At 44.5% G+C, this 21373-nt stretch overlaps 1 protein-coding gene across 1 annotated transcript in view; it reads right to left on the reverse strand.

Moving 5' to 3' along the window:
* Positions 1 to 6476: 6476 nt before the first annotated feature.
* The window catches only part of SLC22A16 (solute carrier family 22 member 16), a gene marked incomplete at both ends in the record, with an annotated part of 38857 nt that continues 23960 nt past the window's right edge, over positions 6477 to 21373 (reverse strand). The window contains 2 exons of the mRNA XM_080938206.1: positions 6477 to 7133; positions 19583 to 19682. Coding sequence (XP_080794332.1) covers positions 6477 to 7133; positions 19583 to 19682 — 757 coding nt within the window. The remainder of the gene's footprint in view (positions 7134 to 19582; positions 19683 to 21373) is intronic.

Below are 21373 nucleotides of genomic sequence, written 5' to 3' on the forward strand. Positions count from 1 at the left end.
GGAAGCTTCATCCCTGCTGGCTGGCTTTCATGCTACTATAACATAGCGTAGGGTTGCTATGTCTACTGCTGGGGAACAAAAATAAAGAGGAGTCTTACCCAGCTGTGACCCTGTACGCTACCAATGACAACTAGTCTGGAAATATATGCCTATTGGTACAATATTAGCACAGATGTTATGGGTGTAATCAAGCAGTTATTGATTAGATTTCATCCCATTACTCATTCCTGGTACTGTTAACCAAACCAAGAACTCATAGATCCTGGGGGAGAACCTTTTACTATTATTCTAGAAATTATAGTAAACTGCTTCTTGTGTTCTTATCTTTATATCTATGTGTGATGGTTTGCATATGCTCTGCCCAGGGAGTGGCACTATTAGAAGGTGGCCCTGTTGGAGTGGGTATGTCACTGTGGGTGTGGGCTATCAGAGCTACTTCCTAGGTGCCTGGAAGTCAGACTCCCACTAGCAGCCTTCAGGTGAAGATGTAGAACTCTCAGCTCTGCCTGCACCATGCCTGCCTAGATGCTGCCATGCACTTGCCTTGATGATAATAGACTGAATATCTGAACCTATAAGCCAGCCCCAATTAAATGTTGTCTTTATAAGACTTGCATTGGTCATGGTATCTGTTCACAGCAGTAAACCCTAACTAAGACACCATTGACTAGCACCTCTCTCAAACCTTATTAGAGACACTTCTTTTTGCAGTAGATGACAATCAATAAAAATATTCACAACTAGTGAACATGTATGGGTTTGTTTGAAGAGCTAAAGTTGGAAATGTGAAAGGTGGAGACAGGTGACTGTCAACTGACAGATGCTTTCTGAACTCCCGATTGCAAATCCACTTTGCCTGGATGCACCACAATGGGGCAGATATACAAGGCTCTAGGCAAACCCCAAGCCCCGCCTCCACAGGACTCTAGCCAAATCAGCCACTCCCTAAGTCCCTCCCCTGCACACACACACACACACACACATATTAGAAAAACAATCATAGCCAATCTTTGAGGCAAATGTATAGGAATCTGGTGGTTGGATCTCAGGCTGTTTAAAAAGAACAGAACAAAGGAGAGGCGAGCAAAAATAAAGACACACGTTGAAACCTTCTCCTCGGTCCTGGCTCCTTTGTGAACCTTACTCCTTCGTCCTCCATGAGCGCTTTGTCTCAGAGCCTTATCGTAGGCTCTGCACTTTTCTAACTGTCAGGCAGGGGTTTATGGCCCTGGCCAGCAGGGCTATAATCTGAGCACCAGGCTGAGTCTTGGCCTGCCAGAGTTCACAGGCCTGGCAGCGCCCCGCTGGAACTCGTTCCCACCCCTGAATTCCTGTGGGCTAGGCAGAGAGCACCAGAAGCAACCTTCCCTGGGACCAGCAGCGTGAGGAGCTACCTTCCTCCAGAGGAGCAGAGTGGGACCCCCCTCTACCCCCCCCCAGACCAGATAAGTACAACAAACATGCAGAGAATAGGGGATTATAGAATGCTCAGCCCTAAGTGGGACATGTATGTTACACTCCTCCACCGAAGGCTTAGGGGTCATCTTGAAAGAAAGTGAAGATTGTACAGGCCACAGGTAGCAGATAACCTCTAAAAAATAGCGTTTTCTGGACGTGACAATAGGATCATTGCATACATGAACTCAAATTGGCACAAGATCAAGCTGGGGAAAAAAAAAATCCCAGCACCAATAGGAGAGAAGCTTTTGAAGTCCCACCCCTAACTATTGGCAATTAATAGCTGCTGTAGGAGGGAAAGTTTTGGAATACAGGCTGAAAGGTTACCCATGCTCCAGCAGAGGGTCCTATACCCATGCACAAGTGAACTTGATACACTTAATAAAAGAAGTGACATTAAGAAGGAAAACTGATGCAGGATATAGGAGAAGAGTTGGGGAGAAGATATGGGGTGAATCTAATCAAAACATATCCTAAGTGTGTACAAAATTCTCCCAAAATGTATAAATTATATACATACATATATGTTGTATGTTTTATACAAAATATAACCAAAAATATGCAAGACTGTTTGGAGTGAAATTATATTTTATTAGGAGACATTAAAAGATAACTCAAGCAAACAGTGTGCTGGCTAGTTTTTATGTCAACTTGACACAAGCCAGAATCATCTGAAAGAAGGGAACCTCAGTTGAAAAAAAAAAAGTCGTAGGATCAGACTATAGGGAATTTTATTTATTGGTCAATGAGAGAAGGCCCGGCCCTTGTGTGTGGTGCCATCTGAGGACAGGTGGTTTGGGGTTCTACAAAACAGCAGGCTGACCTACCCATGGGGAGCAAGCCACTGAGCAGCCTCCCTCCTTGGCCTCTGCATCCGCTCCAGCCTACAGGTGCCTGCCTTGTTTGGGTTCCTGCCCTGGAGGGAATATGGAACGGTAAGTTAAACAAACATTTTCCTCTTAAAATTGCCTCCTGCTGTCTGGAGGACATTTTTTTCTTTTGGAGACCAAAAGAAAATTAGGATGTTGGCCAGTCTTAAGAAAGCTAGTTTTAACATTTGTTGCCCCGTTTCTGTGTGCTCTAAAAGTGCTGCCTGGAACAGTCTGAGAGGCTGGATCAACTAGGATCAGCAGCTTTGAATCTGTTCTTGAAGCAAGCTTGGATGCAACAGCTAATGAGGTAGTCTGAGAAGCAGGACTCTGGCATAAATATGTCTCACCATCCTTTTCAGCACCCTCATGGTGAATCTTGTCAGGGCTTCTTTAACTTCTTTGGTGTCTGCAAACACATAAACTTGCACAGGTACTATACTTTCTGCAGTAACATGCGTATGGAGATATGCAGTGTGCACAATCAGCTAATGGTGTTTCTCTGTCCTCTGTATGAGCAGGTAAGGCAACTGGCTTTCTTTAATAAATTAGCTTAGATTATATAGCCAAAGTGTAGTACACTTTCATTCATGCCATTTGGATAAGTCTTGATGACTATGTAGCCAACAGATTTATTGGCTATGCTTAGCTGAAGTTTTAACTAAAGACTAAAGTCTCTGCCAGTCTCAGAGCTGTTCCCAAGTAGAGGAACCAGCAATGTAAGTTACCTGTTTTGTTGGTCTTCATGATTTCTTTCTGTCTGTCTGCAGTCATGATCTGCAGGAGGTCTCCATTGATCACATCTGAATCCATAGTTTTTCTTTTCCTGATGAAATAAGAGCATATTCTCTTCCCCAGTGCAGCACATTCCCTGCCATTCATTCTGGGGCTATGACGTATTTATGCTGATCTAATTCAGCCCTTTCTAAACCCCAGTGCCTTCCAGCAGCTGTGTTATCTGTCTTGTTGGCGTTCTATTTAATCTATCTGTGGGGCATTCCTTATCCCCCTTCTTGTCTGAGCATTCACCTTGAAGTTCTATTAGATTTCTCCATAACCGTTTGACCTGTAGGATTATAAGCTATATCTGTAACATTTTATGCCATAATGTCTAAAAAAATGTTGTATTCTAATGGATACACGTTTTGGTGCATCATAAGCTTCAGTCGGTAAAGACATTTTCCAAGAAAGCCATCACCTGTAGTTAAGGTGAAGTGTCTCAGAATCAGCCTTCTCAGAACTCAAAGCAGAAACATCTGATGTTTTGACTATCAACTTTATGATGCATGAACTTATATACATATCTTGATTATCCAATATCTACAAAATTAAACACATAATCTATTGTGTGACTTTGCTTTAAGGTTGCAGCATTAAGGAGAGTCTGAATCCTTAACTCGGAATGTTTTACCTCTATGGGCTGACAGTCTAATTCCTCGGGCCTGTGTCTTTTATCTTTGCTGCTATCACTGTAGGATCCAGAATGAATTCTCTGAAGGTCCATGGCTCTGAGTTAAGGAATCCTCTGACCTCTGTTTTACACCCCATCTTTCAGGCCTCTCCCTCGCCAAGTCTGCATTATTTTAATCTTTCTTTAAAGGGATGTATAAAATTGTAACCACTACTGAACATACATTTTTATGTTGGCAGTCAAAACAAACCATATGGAGTCCAAATGCCTTCTTCTGTAGTGTTTTCCACTTTAACATGGAATATATTTTATTTTTTTAAATCTCTCTAATTTTCTCCTTCTCCCGGAGAAAGTTTCTCAGTCTATTTTTCTCTCTCCTTGTTTTGGAGACTTTATCTTTTAGGTGTATTTTTTTTTTCTCTATTAATACTTTCCAAGCTTACTGTCTTTTCCTGTACTTAAGTTTTCTTAAACTCTTCCCCATCTTTATGTGGCTATTTTTTAAAATTTATTTAAGTTTCTCCTTGTGTACTTCATTTTGTTAATTTCAGACTATTTGTCTATGATGTTTTATACTCTCCCTCTCCCTCTCCCTCCTATCCCCCTCCCCCTCCCTCCTCTCCCTCTCCCTCTCCCTCCTCTCCCTCTCCCTCTCCCTCCTCTCCCTCTCCCTCTCCCTCTCCCTCTCCCTCTCCCTCCTCTCCCTCTCCCTCTCCCTCTCCCTCTCCCTCCTCTCCCTCTCCCTCTCCCTCTCCCTCCTCTCCCTCTCCCTCTCCCTCCTCTCCCTCTCCCTCTCCCTCTCCCTCCTCTCCCTCTCCCTCTCCCTCCTCTCCCTTTCCCTCTCCCTCTCCCTCTCCCTCTCCCTCCTCTCCCTTTCCCTCTCCCTCTCCCTCTCCCTCTCCCTTCTCTCCCTCTCCCTCTCCCTCTCCCTTCTCTCCCTCTCCCTCTCCCTCTCCCTCCTCTCCCTCTCCCTCTCCCTCCTCTCCCTCTCCCTCTCCCTCCTCTCCCTCTCCCTCTCCCTCCTCTCCCTCTCCCTCTCCCTCTCCCTCTCCCTCTCCCCTCTCCCCTCTCCCTCTCCCTCTCCCTCTCCCTCTCCCCTCTCCCCTCTCCCCTCTCCCCTCTCCCCTCTCCCCTCTCCCCTCTCCCCTCTCCCCTCTCCCCTCTCCCCTCTCCCTCTCCCTCTCCCTCTCCCTCTCCCATTTAGCATTTAAGCACAATTCCTATTTCTTCTGTGCGCTCTGTCTCCCTCTGCTGCTTAGGTTAGGACACTGCAGTGATTAGTTCTGCCCAGCTTGCCACTCACTCACTCACAGGGAAAGGTAGATCTGCAGTTCCACCAGAGAAACTGCGGCTTTGTGTGTTTTGGGACCCTTCTAGGCTGGCATGCCTTCTGCCAACTGTCTTGGGCTCCCATACCACCCTGCTGCACTGGGTGTTTGCCAGGTCATGCCAAGCCTCTGATAAGGGACTCCTAGCTGACAGCCGGTTCTGTTATCCCCACCAGCCTTGCGATCCTCCCAGCTGCAGGGCACCTGCTCCCCCGATGGCAGGCCCTTCCCCCTCCGAAGGCTTTTCCCACTTTATACAGGTGCTTTGCTTTGGGGGAAATGCAGTGCAGCTCTGGAACCCACCAGCTGTGTTAACATATGGTTAATCTTAGAGCTGCACGTGGATCTGGGATGCTAGTCTGTCTGTGTCACAGGCTGGAGATCCAAATAGGCTTGCCCCAGAGTGGTTGCTAGGAAACCATTAAAAGTCGATGCCTCCTGGGTGCTGGTGCTAATCTTCAGGCACAGGCGCCCATCCCTTGGCCAGCAGCTTCTCCATTGCACCAACCTTTGTGCACAGCAGGGGTTCGTTGGACTCTATGTTTGCCTCAGAGACTGTGTCGCTAGTCAACTGAGTCTGAAGTGCATTTGGCTTCAGTTCTGATCTAGGAATCTACTCTGTTCCTGGGGAGTGCGTATTCTCCTGACTTTCACCAGACTTGGATTCTATGCCCCATGTTGGGTGCCAAATAGATACAGATATAATTAAGGATATAAGGCTTGTCTGTTCCTGTTCTAGCCCATTTTAACTCCCAAATAATGGACACAAAGGCCTATTATTAACAAGTTTTAAGCACTATGACTAGCAGGTATTCATCTATTTAAACTGCCTACCATAAATCTATTTCCCTACCACATGGTCCTTTACCTTCAATTTGGGTCTCACCTTGGCTTGTTATGCACCATGTGTGCCCTCATGGTGAATCCCTTGGTGACCTGCTCATCACAACTCCTCCTGAACCCTCATCCCTGTCTCTCCACGTGGTCTCTCTACCACCTTCCTCATGGTCCTTCTCCTACTTCTTTCTCCCTGGCCTGGGGTCAGAAGTCCTGCCTTCTCTGCACAGTCATGGGCTGATTAGCTATTTATTAACAAATCAGAGATAATTGGGGAGCATTCTTTACACAACATTGATACAGGAGATGGTTCAGCAATCTGGGCAACCCCATGGTCAGTACTGTAACCAAATCTCTGGGCAAAGAAATCAGCATCTGAGTACACAGTGCACAAAAACCATTCCCCAACACTTACTGGTTTTATTTATTTACTTTTACAAAGCAATTTTTTAAAACCTTCTCACAACATTTTTATGCAGATATATAAGTTACATGTGGAAAATAGGAATAACATCTCTCTAACACAAGGTAACTGATGTCAACATCCCAGGTGCTAGGTACCATATAAGACATTCATTTCTCACCATCGGAGGCCCCCAGGTCATTCACTTCCATATTTTCTCTCTCATTTACCATCTCAGTGTTCTCATTAGGAGGGGCTCTGCCTGATCCCCACTTCTCAGCATCAGAAGGGACAATGCCTGAACCCCAAGTCTTGGCATCAGAAGGGGCTCTGCCTGAACCCCACTTCTCAGCATCAGAAGGGGTTCTACTTGAATCCCACTTCTCAGCATCAAAAGAGACTTTGCCTGAACCCCAATTCTCAGCATCATAAGAGACTCTGTCTGAACCCCACTTCTCAGCATCAAAAGGGGCTCTGCCTGAACCCCACTTCTCAGCATCAGAAGGGGCTCTGCCTGAACCCCACTTTGCTGCATCAGAAGGGGCTCTGCCTGAACTCCACTTCTCAGCATCAGAAGGGGCTCTGCCTGAACCCCACTTCTCAGCATTAGAAGGGGCTCTGCTAAAACCCCACCTCTCAGCAAAAGAAAGGGCTCTGCCTGAATCCAGCCTTTCAAAAATATCAGAAGGGGATTCACCTAAACTATCCTTGTTTTCTGTCACCTGCTGTTCAGTTGTCTTCCAAGTAGATGCCATTGGTGTGTTCTGGGTTTCTGGAAGTTTCAGTGACAACAGTCCACTCAGTATGGCCAGGATCCCAAAAAAAATCTAGACAATATGTAAAATAAATAAATAAATTAATTAATTAATTAATTAATTAATTAATTAAATAAATAAATAAATAAGTAGCAGTAACAGTGACACACAAAAAGAAATATGCCCTTCAGAGAATAGGAAGTACTAGAAGACCAAATTCAGAAGGCAACAAAGAGAGTTAGGGCTGATGTTAAAGGTAACGTGTTTGCTGAGGTTTTCCGGGGCTTGCGCTAGGCTGGCAGCTCACTTCAGCATCATGGAAGCTTAATCCTGAATCATTCATTCACAAGCCACAGAGGAGCATCTGGCCAAGAAGAAGAACCAGTTCCTACCTGCATTACTTCCCTTGCAAACTGCCCCGGGGGCTGTGGCACAGGGCTGGGGGAAGCCTTGCATCTCTTTCTAGATGCCAGGTTGTACAGAAACCAGGCAACTGAGCCTCAAGTTAATCCACCCTGTTCATCCTCAGGAACTAGTACATTGCATCATCCAGTGTTTCAGAGATTCTAACCCCTGGGAAGAGATCACAGACTCAATCCAATTATAATTAAAGGATTTATTGATTACTGCTAGCAGGACAATAATCCCTGGGCCAAGCAGGAACTTGCCATGAGAAGGGGGATGAGGGAAGGATCTTTAAAGCTGAAAAACATAAAGCTTGCACATCCGCGCAAGAAAGCCAAGAGATGTTTTGCTCCGCCAAGATTCATCAAGGTGACCTGGACACAAGCAGGTTACAGAGCCAAAACGCAGTCAGTTATAACGTACCAACCAGATGGTCATGGCGGTACATCTCTGGGTAACAAGTAGATGAGTCAGGGGTTGGGGGGCTGGGAGCTTATCTTCCAGGGACTGGAGTCAGACACACTGGCACTGGTGGGTGCCAAAATGGATGCCTAGCATAAAATTAAATCTTTGTAGCCCTCACATCAGTAAATAAGGAAGAGGAACAGATAAACAAATGAAACTTCCAATGAGTTGGAACCTACAGAAATTAGGGAAAGCAAAGACAATGAGAATTCATGGCTGCGCGGCCTGACTCCTATAAAAGCTCAGAGGATCTCACTATGCAGCTCAGCTAACCACACATTCACAATCCTCCCACCTCGGCCTCCAGAACGTTGGCATCCTTGCCAGGCCATGAAGCAGTAATTGCAGCCAGGCAGTAGACAAGGCCCCAGTTCTTCCTCCATCCCACCTCTAGCTGTCCTCATCCCCCACAGACCTCAGAAACAACGCAGCAGGCCTCTGCCCTGTTGGTCAGGCAAATCCCTCTGTTTTGGGAAGACACTGTAATCTCACCCCTCAGCATTTTTGCCACTGTCCTCAGTAGACCTTCGTCCCTCCCACAACTCACATTTTCCTTCCTGGTGTCTGTCTCCCTCAATAAAAGCCAGTCCTAAGCCATTTAAATCCATATATCCACTTTTCCTGAGTTCTGGCCACTCGGCACCTCTAGCATCTTGTAGAGTTACTTAATGTCCTGGCTTCTTGGTTTCCTCATCTATGAGATGGAACTAAGAGCAGCTCCCACTGGTGCTGGGGAAAACGACTCAATTGTGAGGTGTCGTGTCCGCTGCAGAAATGTGAGGACTTCAGTTCAGGTCCCTGGCTCCTACATAAAAGGCCAGGTAGAGTAGCATGCCCCCGTCAGTGCAGCACTGGGGAAGTGGACGTTGCTGGGTCCCTGGAGCATTGTCTGGCAGCCTAGACAAGTCAGCGAGCTCCATTTCAGGGAGAGACTCTGCCTCAAAATATAATGTGGAGGGCCAAAAAAAAAATAAAAAAAAAAAAAAAGGAACTGCAGGTAAAGGCATTTGCCACGCAAGTCTGACAACGTGAGACCAGTCCCCAGAATGGAAAGATTGAATGCACACAAAGACACCACAAAGCTGTCCATTGACCTCTGCACACAAGCTGTGGTGCTCATACCCATAGGCACACTTCACACAAACAATGTCTTTAAATTGTAGCGAATAGTTAAAGACGTAACTTGGTACCAAGTTCTGGCCTCCACACATCCATCCACACTGGATACACTCATAGCATACGCATGAAGGATGTTCTGCACCTGCCTAGAAGGACTATTGAGATGGTGGTTTATCTGAGACTGAGGACAGTGCCTGGCTCCTGTCATTACTGTCTCATGACTAACATGTTCCCAAGGTTATGCCACTTCTGCTGTGATATATTGTCACACAGGACATGTTGGAGGTCCCTTGCCCATCATGTCCTTAGTGCCCTTGTGTCCGTCCCTTACCCAGCATTCCCAGGCCCGCCCCTCTACAGCTTGGCGCCCCCCACCCCCACCCCAAAGTTGCTCTTCTCAGGCACCAGGGGCACAAGTTCCTGCCCTGCTCTGTCCTAATTACTGGTACCCTCACTGTGCCCTGTGATGTGCCCTGTGGAACTTAGTCACTCACTCCTGCCTGCCCTTCAGTCTCTGCCTCGTTCCCTCTCCCTACTGCACCTTAACATCTTTGCTCCTAGGTCCCTGTTCATCGACCTCCTGGATCTGCATCTCTGAGCTCCAGCCATGCAGAAATACCCACCTTAGGGTCTCATCCTGGCTGTCTTGTGAGCATCACCCACATCATGTTGACAGGTCTTTCTTCCACATCTGCTCCTCTTCTTGGGATCCCTCTAGCCCTTACGGTGATTTTTTTCTGGCCCCAGACACCAAGGGCCACCAAGGGCCACCAAGGACTATAGATATGACCTTCCCATCTGTAGTTTGAACATTATCACAGGAGACAGTCTTCTGGGCCATTTGCCATTTTCCCAGGTTCCATGCAACAGTTAGTAGCCACAGTGCCTGTATCCAGTGTCCCTTTTCCCTATAAACCTCTACTTTCTGTTCCCTGTGCATGAAGTCTGCTCCTCTTGTCTACCTGGCTAACTCCTCCTGGACGCTGTATACAGACAAAAGATCCCTCCCTGCAGGAAGCCTCTCTGACCCTAGCCTGGGTTAGCAACTCACTCTTGTGCCCCATGCTCCGGCCTTGTTGCCAGCCATTAGTGGTAGCTCTTCTCCCCTCCCCATGCCTGGGATAAAGGATTTTGGGATAAAGGCTTTTCCTTTCATTCCTGCTTTTTTACCCATCAGGGTACAAAAGGGGAAAACCGCAGGACAAATTCCAAAGTCCCTATCTCTGTCTGATGCCAAAGTGCTCTTTAGAACTCCAACTCCTTCTAACTTTGTTGACTGTAACATGCTTCTGTCTTTTGGGCTGGTCCCACACCCAGTCAGCAGCTCTCCTTGGCCAGGATCCCATGGCTCTGGCATCTCCAACTTCTTGAGGTGTCCAAAGCAATCCAGGCTTCACCTTCACCGCTCCACACAATGGCGTCTCCGGGCCTTCATGTAGGGATGCCCCTGACACATGCCTGGCCTCAGTAGCTTTTCTTAGCTGTAGAGGGAAACTCCTTCTTGTATCCTTGACGTTAATGTGGACTAAGCTGAGAAATTCTTCTATTTGCTGGGGTTAGGACTTCAAATACATTTTCACCAGCTTTCTGTTTTCCATGGTTCCCCTCGCTGCATAAACTCTCGATTCTTTCTCATGAGTTGGAAGCTCGGCTGGGTGGGGTCTGACCCTGAGGTCATCACTCCCTTTGGTACCTTTTGTCAGTCTAAACCTTTTATCTCCCCATTATACTTGCTGGTGCTCCTTCTCTCCTCACACTGTACATTTGGTATTTTATTTTTCTTGCTCAGCTTGCTCCCTTTCATTATAGATCTGCATAAGGCTGGCCACTAGTAACCCATGACAGAGTAAATACTAGGCTGTCTTGAAATCTCTTCTGCCAACACCATTAATCCAAAAATCCTCAACATAGCCTTAGGTAGCCATGTTCTTTGCCAGAATATCACAGGAAGGATTTCTAGGCCTCTTACTAATTTTCCATCCCTCTGAAACCTCTGGAGCTGAGCCGTTATAATCTGAATTGCTCTTAGCACTGTTGTCTTCCACACTCCTGCTAGCATGACCCACGAAGCTCTGCTTAAAGCATTCAACTGCTTTCCTAATCCTGTCACGGCAATACGTCAGTCCCCGGTACCAGCTTCTGTCTTAGTCACTGTTCTAACGCATGGTGAAGAGACATCGTGACAAATGTCTTATCAGAGAAAGCATTTAATTGGGGCTGGCTTACAGGAGATTTAGTCCATTATCATCATGGTGTGGAGCATCACAGCACACAGATAGACAAGATGCTGGAGATGCAGTCGAGAGTCCTGCATCCAGACATGCAGGCAGCAGGAAAAGTGAGGCACTGGGGCTGGTTTGAGCTTCTGAAACCTCAAAGCCTGTGACACTCTGTGACACACCTCCTCCAACAAGATCACTACTCCTACTCCTTTCAACTAGTGCCACTCCCTGGTGACCAAACATTCAAATAAAAGAGTCTATTGGGGAGAGTCATTCTTAGTCAAACTACCACATTCTGTCACTTTTAAGGTGTGAGACTTAGGATAATAATTATTGTCTAAAGGTCTCGTTTCTTGCTTGTACATGAGAAAACAGCAGTATCTGTTTTATACCATAAATAAATAAATAAATAAATAAATAAATAAATAAATAAATAAACCTTTTTATTCTCTAGACCTTAAGACACCTTTGAAAATATTTTTCCCTACAATTTTTTGTGTGAATTTATAGCAGTTTGCTTTTTATGAATTTCTCTGTCTTCTTTTTGCGAGTTTTGCTCCTTATTTTAAAGAATATTTTGATCTCTGCATCTCCCGCCCTCCTTCCCACTGGATCATTTTAGTTCCTTTGTCAAATGTCAAGTGACCATAGATGTATGGATTCATATCTGGATCTTCAATTCTCTTCTATTGATCTACCTGCTTGTCTCTGTACCAATACTATGCAGTTTTTGTCACAATTGCTTTGTAATATAGCTTGAGGTCAAAGATGATGATTACCCCAGAAGTTCTTTTATTGTTGATAATAGTTTTCCCTATTCTGGATTTTTTTTTTTTTTTTTTTTTTTTTGATATTCCAAATGAATTGGCAAATTGCTCTTTCTAACTCTATGAAGAATTGAGTTGGAATTTCTATGGGAATTTCATTCAATCTGTAGACTGCTTTTGACAAGATGGCTATTTTTACTATTTTAATGCTGGCAATCCATGAGCATGGGAGATCTTTTGAGATCTTCTTTAAATTTTTTTCTTCAGAGACTTAAAGTTCTTGTCACTCAGATCTTTCACTTGCGTGGTTAGAATCACACAGGGATGTTTTATAATATTTGGTACTATTGTTAAGGGTGTCATTTCACTAATTTCTTTCTTAGCCTGTTTATCCTTTGAGTAGAGGAAAGCTACTGATTTGTTTGAGTTAATTTTATATCCTGCCACTTTGCTGAAGTTGTTTAGCAGGTTTAGGAGTTCTCTGGTGGGATTTTGGGGGTCACTTAAGTGTACTATCATATTATCTGCAAATAGTGATATTTTGACTTCCTCCTTTCCAATTTGTTTCCCTATGACATCCTTTGCTGTCTAATTGCTCTAGCTAGGACTTCAAGCACTATATTGAATAGGTAGGGAGAGAGTGGGCAGCTTTGTCTAGTCCCTGATTTTGGTGGGATTGTGTCACCTTTCTCTTTATTTAGTTTGATGTTGGCTACTTACTAGCTGTATATTGCTTTTACTATGTTTAGGTATGTATATTAGTTAGGGTTTTATTGCTGCGAAGAGACACCAGGACCAAGGCAAGTCATAAATAACAACATTTAGCTGAGGCTGGCTTACAGGTTCAGAGGTACAATCCATTATCATCAAGGTGAAAGCATGGCAGCATTTATGCAGGACTGGTGCAGGAGGAGCTGAGAGTTCTACATCTTTATCCAAAGGAAGCCAGGAACAGACTGAACATCCTCAGGCAGCTAGGAGGAGTGTCTCCAAGCCCAGATCCTGAGTGACACACTTCCCCCACCAAGGCCACACCTAATAGTGCCACTTCCTAGGCCAAGCATATACAAACCATCACAGTATGGGTCTTCAATTCCTATTCTTTCCAAGACTTTTAACATGAAAGGGTATTGAATTTTCCCAAATGCTTTCTCAGCATCCAATAAGATGATCTGTGGTTTTGCTTTTTCTTTGAGTTTGTTTATATAGTGGATTACATTGATGGATTCCCATATACTGAACCATTCCTGAATCCCTGGGATGAAGTCTACTTGATCATAATGGATGATCATTTTACTGTGTTCTTAAATTCGGTTTGCAAGAATTTTATTGAGTATTTTTATATTGATATTCATGAGAGAAATTGGTCTGAAGTTTGCTTTCTTTGTTGAGTCTTTGTGTAGTTTATGTATAAGCAAAATTGTGGCTTCATAGATCAAACTGAGTAATGTTTTTTCTGTTCTATTTTATGTAGTAATTTGGAGAGTATTGGTATTAGGTCTTCTATAATGGTCTGATAGAACTCTGCACTAAACCCATCTGGTCCTGGGCATTTTTTTGGTTGGGAAACTTTTGATGACTGCTTCTATTTTTTTAAGGGCTATGGGACTGTTTAGATGGTTTATCTGATCCTGATTTACCTTTGGTACCTAGTATCTGAATAGAAAATTGTCCATTTTATCCAGATTTTCTAGTTTTGTTGAGTATAGGCTTTCGAAGTAGGATCTGATGATTTTTTTTAAATTTCCTCAGTTTCTGTTGTTATGTCTCCCTTTTCATCTCTGATTTTTTTTTAAAAATTTGAATACTGTCTCTGTACCTTCCAGTTAGTCTGGCTCAGAGTTTATCTAGCTCATTGATTTTCTCAAAGAACCAACTCCTGGTTTTGTTAATTTTTTTATATAGTTTTTTTTGTTTCTACTTGGTTGATTTCAGCCCTAAATTAGATTATTTCCTGCTGTCTACTCCTCTTGGGTGCACTTGCTTCCTTTTGTTCTAGAGCTTTCAAGTGTGCTGTCAAGCTGTTAGTATATGCTTTCTCCAGTTTCTTTTTGGAGGCACTCGGAGCTATGAGTTTTCCTCTTAGCACTGCTTTCATTGTGTCCCATAAGTTTGGGTATGTTGTGCTTTCATTTTTATTAAATTCTAAAATGTCTTTAATTTTCTTATTTCTTTCTTGACCAAGTTATTATTGAGTAGAGCATTGTTCAGCATCCATATATATGTGGCCTTTCTGTCATTTTTTGTTGTTATTGAAGACCAGCCTTAATCCATGGTGATCTGATAGGATGCATGGGAGTATTTCAATCTTCTTTTATCTGTTTAGGCCTGTTTTGTGACCAATTATATAGTAAATTTTTGAGAAAGTACCATGAGTTGCTGAGAAGGTATATTCTTTTGTTTTAGGATGAAATGTTCTGTAGATATCTGTTAAATCCATTTGGTTCATAACTTCTGTTAGTTTTACTGTTTCTCCATTTAGTTTCTGTTTCCATGATCTGTCCATTGGTGAGAGTGGGTTGTTGAAGTCTCACACTATTATTGTGTGAGGTACAATGTGTGCTTGAGCTTTAGTAAGGTTTCTGTTATGAATGTAGGTGCCCTTTCATTCGGAACATAGATATTCAAAATTGAGATTTCATCTTGGTTTTTTCCTTTGAGTAGTATGAAGTGTCCTTCCTTATCTTTTTTCATAACTTTTAGTTGAAAGTCGATTTTATTCTATATTTCAATGGCTATTCCAGCTTGTTTCTTGGGACCACTTGCTTGGAAATTTGTTTTGCAGCCTTTTATTCTGAAGTAGTGTCTGTCTTTGTCACTGATATGTGTTTCCTGTATGCAGCAAAATGTTGGGTCCTCCTTATGTATACATTCTGTTAGTCTGCTTCTTTTTATTGGGGAACTGAGTCCATTGATGTTGAAAGATATTAGAGACAAGTGATTTTTGTCTCCTGTTATTTTTGTTGTTAGAGGTGAAATTGTTTGTGTGGTTGTTTTCTTTTGGGTTACTTGAAAGTTTTCTAGGGTTTGGTATCCCTGCTTGCATTGAGGTTTTTCCATTTATTATCGTTTGTAGGGCTGGATTTGTAGAAAGATATCATATAAATTTAGTTTTGTCATGGAATATCAAGGTTTCTCCATCTATGTTCACTGTTAATCTAACTTGCTAGATATAGTAGCCTGGGCTGGCATTTGTGGTCTTTTAGGATCTGTATAACATCTGCCTAGGATCTTCTAGCTTTCATAGTTTCTTTAGAAAAATATGGTGTGATTCTGATAGGTCTGCCTTTGTATGTTATTTGACCCATTTACCTTACCACTTTTAATATTCTTTGTTTTGTGTGTTTTGACTATTATGTGACAGCAAGAATTTCTTTTCTGGTCCAGTCTTTTTGGTGTTCTGTAGGCTTCTTGTGTGTTCATTTTCATCTCTTTCTTAAGGTTAAGGAAGCTTTCTTCTATGATTTTATTGAAGATATTTACTGGTCCTTTAAGTTGGAAATCTTCCCTCTCTTCTATACCTTTTATCCTCAGGTTTGATCTTCTTGTTGTATCCTGGATGTTTTGAGTTAGGAGCTTTTTACATTTTTCATTTTCTTAGACTGTTGTGTCAATGTTTTCTATGTTATCTTCTGCACCTGAGATTCTCTTTTCTATCTCTTATATTCTGTTGGTGATGCTTGTGTCTATGACTCCTAATCTCTTTCTTAGGTTTTCTGTCTCCAGGTTTGTAGTTCTTTGTAATTTATCTATTGTTTCTACTTCCATTTTTATATCCTTGATAGTTTTGCTCAATTCCTTTACCTGTTTGCTTGTGTTTTCTTGTAATTCTTTAAGGGCTTCTACTTTTTTTTAACCTGTGTTGTCCTGTATTTCTTTAAGGGAGTTATTTATGGCCTTCTTAAAGTTCTCTAACATCATCATGAGTTGTAATTTTAAATCAGAATCTTGCTGTTCAGGTGTGTTGGGGTATCTAGAACTTGCTGTGGTGAGGGAACTGGGTTCTGATGATGCCACATGGCCTTGGTTTCTGCTGCTTAGGTCCTTGGGTTTGCCTCTAGCCATCAGCTTATCTCTGGTGTTGGCTGGTCTTGCTGATTCTGACAGTGGCTTGACCCTCGTGTAAGCCTGTGTGTCAGCTCTACTGGGGGACCAGTCCTCTCCTAGAGGGGTCTGGGTACAGAGAGTTGTAGCACAGGGTCAGCTGGGTGCAGTCAGAAACTGGAAGGATCCTGTCCCAGACTGCTCCTCAGTTCCAGTGTCCTGAGTGTTCCAGGCGGGTTCTTCCTGGGACAGGAATTTGAGCAGGGGTGGTGGTTTCCCCTGTGCTCTCAGATGTGTCAGCACTTCTGTGAGACCATCTTTCTCTCAGTGGGGTCTGGGTACCAGGTCAGCTCCAGGCTCGTGTGCAAACCTGAAGGATCCTATCCCTGACTGCTCTTTGATTCCTGTGTCCTGAGGGCTCTGGGCGGGACCCACAGAGCAGCAGTGGTGGTCCTACCTGTGCTCTCAGGTGTGTCAGCACTTCTGGGGGACCAGCTCTCTCCAAATGGCATCTGGGTATAGAGAGCTTGAAGCACAGGGTCAGCTCCTTTTATTTTTTTCTATAAATAAGTTCTCCCAAGTTAAATTTGCATAGCTAACTTTATTCCAGTCTGTTCTGGGCAAGCTATCAATGATTCCAAAATCATTGGATCAATAAGAGCTGGGTACCCGCTGTAGTGTTCTCCGCACCACATCAGTTTGGGCCAATAAGCCACACTGCTTAATTCTCATTTCTCCAGCACTGAAGTTATTCACAAGGATGACCTAGTTCACTTGATTCATCTGATCATCTTCATGGTTTACTTTATACCCTAGCTTCTACCTTTCACTTTAAATAACAGTTTGGAGCTTGTAGGTAACTTGCCTCCTTTACTCTGGTCATCACTTTCCTTTAATGTTTAATATAGGATAGTCCCCTAAAGTGGGAACTTAAGGGTCCTTTGGAAAGTCAGTTGTGCTGGATAGTGTTTCGCTTGGGCAAACATGTGAAAACATTCGAAGGGAGGTGTTTTCCTGAAGCAGACACAGGTGAAAGGCTAAGGCAGACTTGTGAAGGATTGTTCAATGAAGCAGACACAGGAGAGAGGATGTTTCAATAAAATAAGGAATCATTTGCTATTGACACACATAGATTGGTCTGCCTTACACTGTGTAGTTAAGCTCCATTTGTCAGGATTCCACAGAGAGAAATACACCAAAAACTTCTGGTGATATGTTGTGGCTTCTTTTCGACTCAGCCGACTAGGGATAATTGGCAGAGACAGACGTGATGAGGCAGGACCCAGGGAGGCCATGAGATGTTTGGAAGAAGTATAAATAGGACTCAACAGACAATGAAAGTGGTGGAGGCTGGGCATGGCGTGTTTGCGTAGCTAACACTTCCTGGTCTTGAGTCTTTGCTTCATCAAGAAAGGCACAGCTGAGAACCTTCTGCCATCTTCTTGGCCCTGGTCCCTCCTCCCTCATACCAATTTAGCTGAGGCCTGGCTGTTCCTGCTGTCATGTCACCACTAATGACAAATGTTTTCTCCTAACTCTACTGAACTGGATTGCTGGTGTATTCGGAGGTATTTGTGAGTGGATTTGGGCTGCTGTTGTTGACTTCCTGACAACACTGATAGGAGTCGCTCCAAAAAAACATTTCTAAACAGGTCCACTTCCCCATATCCTTTCTTTCCCACTACCTCTGCTGGGTGGTGGACTAGAAGAGAGGTTAAGTAATTTAAGAACCATCATTAACAGTAGGTTTTGAAGAAGCTAAAGCTGCAACCCCCAGGCAAGAGCACTTGCTAATGTGTCCAGAGTGGGAGAAAAGCAAGTCACACTGACCAAAGCTATTTCTCAACCTAGAATCAGCTACTGAAAGAATCTGGGCTCTGGTACCCCAAAGAAGCTGGATATACTAAGTATTTGTTCCTGGGATGTGGGAGCCACTCCTTAGGCCATTGATTCCCAAAGAGTAATTTGCTTTCCACTTAACATCTATACAAGATGATATCAGTGAGACTCAACACTCTGGTTTCTCCTGAGGTCATGTTAGTATATTTCACAAAAAGATATTGGTATGGGGTTGAAGAGAAAGCTCAGTTAATGAAATGTTATCTACGCAGCATGAAGACATCAATTTACTCCTCAGAACCCACATAAAAAGGCTAGCGGTAGAGCATGTTTGCCATCTCAGCATTGTGGAGACAGAGATGGACAGATCCCTGGGGGCTGGTTGTCCACCCTAGAGTGCCATAATCCCCAGGTCAATCAATGATCAATCCTTCCTCAGAGATGGGTGGCTCCTGGGATATGCCTGAGGTTGACCTCTGGCCTCTGTACACACATCTGTGCACACAGAGGAACATAAAGGGCATATGCACACACATACATAATTGTATTAGTATTAAGGCAATAAGAAGGCAGTTCTTCAGCACAATGAGAACTGTGATAATAGGTGTGAGGTGAAGTAGAAGAGAACCATGGGATGGATAAGAGGCGTGTCCACCTGTGTGCTTCAGGTCCTTGTCTTGGCTCAAAGTGGGAGGAAAAGCATCTCCAAGTCACTGACATCCAAAGATGTCCAGAGAGAATAGTGAGGAGCCTCTTTGTAAGACACATCTGAAAGTGGAAAGAGATGAAGGAGAGGCTAAAATCTCAAAGGAAGCAGCAGGGAGAAGAGAAATGGGCCCTAAGAAAGACCAAGAAGTGCAAAGGAGCAACTCCACAGGGAGGGTTTGCAGGAAGAAGGCTCCAAGAAGTACTGAGGATCCAAGTCCCCAGAACGGAAGTGTCATGGAACACAATGCCTGCCTCCTGACTGGAGAAGCCAGGTAGAACTGTGTATAGTGGTGACTCACCCACCCTCCAGCCTCATGCTGCTCTGGGATGCTCCACTTTCCAAACCCAGGCCAATAGTTCACATTGCCAGGACCATAAGAGCTCATAGGGGAGGAAGCCTCACACATGGAAAGCACCTCAGGGTACCACAGACTCTTTGAGAGAGCAGGCAACCTCCAAACTTCTCCCAGAGCAGGAGACCCACTACAGGGGTGCAGAGGCAAGAGCAGAGTTAGGTGGGGAACAGAAGCCAGAGAGGTGATGGGACAGAGTTTTCCTGCTGAGATTCTGGCTCCTGGGTAACTCAGAGGGGCTGAAGACAGTCGGTGGACAATAAAACCACTCCTACCTCCCTACTTACCCTCTGGTGAGCTAGCTTGTTTCTACACCCCGCCCCGTTATATAGTGACTATAGTGGTCTCCAAAAAAAGGAAGGAAGGAAGGAAAGAAGTAGGAAGGAAGGGAAGAAGGAAGGAAGGAAAGGGAGGAGGGAAGAAAGGAAGGAAGGAAGGAAGGAAGAAGCGAGGAGGGAGGGAGGAAGGGAAAAAGGAAGAAAGGAAGGGAGGAAGGAAGGGAGGAAGAAAGGAAGGAAGACAGGAAGACAGGCAGGAGTAGTGTCAGCACTGGCTGTTCTACCTGTCTGCTACCCCAGTGTCGAGGAAGTGATAAGGACCTGTGGCAGGAAGATCCAGGCTCTGGAGAAACTCTCTACGAGTGGGATAATCATGCTTGCCATGCGGGACACCATGTTGCTGCTCCCTATAGCCAGGCACCTGCAAACACCAGGAGAGTTAATACACAGGCGACTACAGGGAACGAGCACAGCACATCAATGGCTTCACTGCAGGAAACAGCTGTGTGTGTGAGCATGCGTGTAAGAGAAGCACAGCCAGCTTCAATCTGCTGTTTAAATGAGACTCGTCTGTTTGCAGATCCAGCTTAGTACCAAGGATCGGGCAGATTTGTTTACAGTAGAGTATGGGAATGTCAGAGAACAAAATATTTGTCTATGGATGTCAAGCAGTATCTTTAAGACTTATTTTAACTTTTGGACTGTGTGTGTGTGTGTGTTTGTGTGTGTGTGTGTGTGTGTGTGTGTGTGTGTGTGTGTGTGTGTGTGTTTGTGTGCACATGTGCCACAGGTGTATAGATCTTGGATCCCTTGGATCTAGAGTTATAACCTGCGGTCGTGAGGGCTAACGTATAGATACTTACCACAGAGTCAAGGTCTTGACTCAGGATACAGCTCAAGGGAGGAATGTAAGGGCTAACGTCACCACGTCAGCCCTACTTGCTCAAGGACAGATAACTTCCTGGAAAGCTGGGAGCTATTGTTCATGGAAGATAACAAGCCACAAGTCTTCACTCCAGTGAACAAGTGTGCTGGTCCCAACTACACAGGATCTTTGATCACATATAGGTAAATGTACATAGGCAGGAAATATATCAGGATGTAAGCTTGGCCCCGCCCCCCTTGAATGACAGAGGGGAAATATCATAGCCATGTGGCTTCTGCCTTTATGGGTGAGCACCTGGCTGACCTAATTCAGTGCCACTCTCTGGGAATCTCAAGAGTAGACCTGGCCACTGTCCATCTTCCTGGCCAGTATTAAATGAAGCTTGCTTTAATTGGACAATCACGGATGTGGTCTTTCTCCTGGGAATTCTCAGGTTTAGCACAGTAAGCCACCTGATGTAAGTTCTGGTCAGTACGACAGGTCAGACCCAGGTTCTCAGGCTGGGAGCCGCAGTTTGACGGTGAGGCAGGCTCACCTGTTTTAACACGTGGTCCCCAGCTGGTGGCACTGTTCATGGACATTATGAAGCCCTAAAGAGGTAGAGCCTCCCTGGGGGACATATGTCACTGGGGGTAGGCACTGAGGTTTCATAGCCTGACCCCACTTCCTTCTGCTCTCTCTTAAGGACTGCTGAGTTAACAGGGCAGACCGGCTTCGTGCTCTCTCTTCCAACCCTTCCTCACCAAGATGGACTGCCCCCCAATTATAAACCAAAATAAATCCCTTCTATCGTAAAATGCACTTTGTTGGGATATTTTTTATCATAGCAACAGAAATGAGACTAATACAGAAATTGGTTCCATTCAGCAGGGCCCTGGCTGTGAGGTGCTCAGACTGTAGCAGACTACAGGGCCTTTCAAGTTGAACTGAACACGTTTTGCATCACGCGATGTCCATGAGCTCTTGGGGACAGGAAATATCTCCTATAGGCTCACATGTTTGAACCTTGGGAAGGCATGGACTGTCTGGGAGACGGGCAGGCTTTGAACAGATGCTCTGCTGCTGACTCACATCGCCAGCCCAGCCAGGACAGCTTTGAACGTGCATCGTTTGAGTTGTGGGTACTCCTGGGCATGGCTGTTCATGTTTGTAATCCCAGCATTTGGTGAGGGAGCTGAGGCAGGAGGACTGCTACAAGTTCAAGCTCACCCTAGGCTACAGTGTGA

This window comes from Micromys minutus (genome assembly GCF_963924665.1).
Source record: "Micromys minutus genome assembly, chromosome: 25".
NCBI lineage: Eukaryota > Metazoa > Chordata > Mammalia > Rodentia > Muridae > Micromys > Micromys minutus.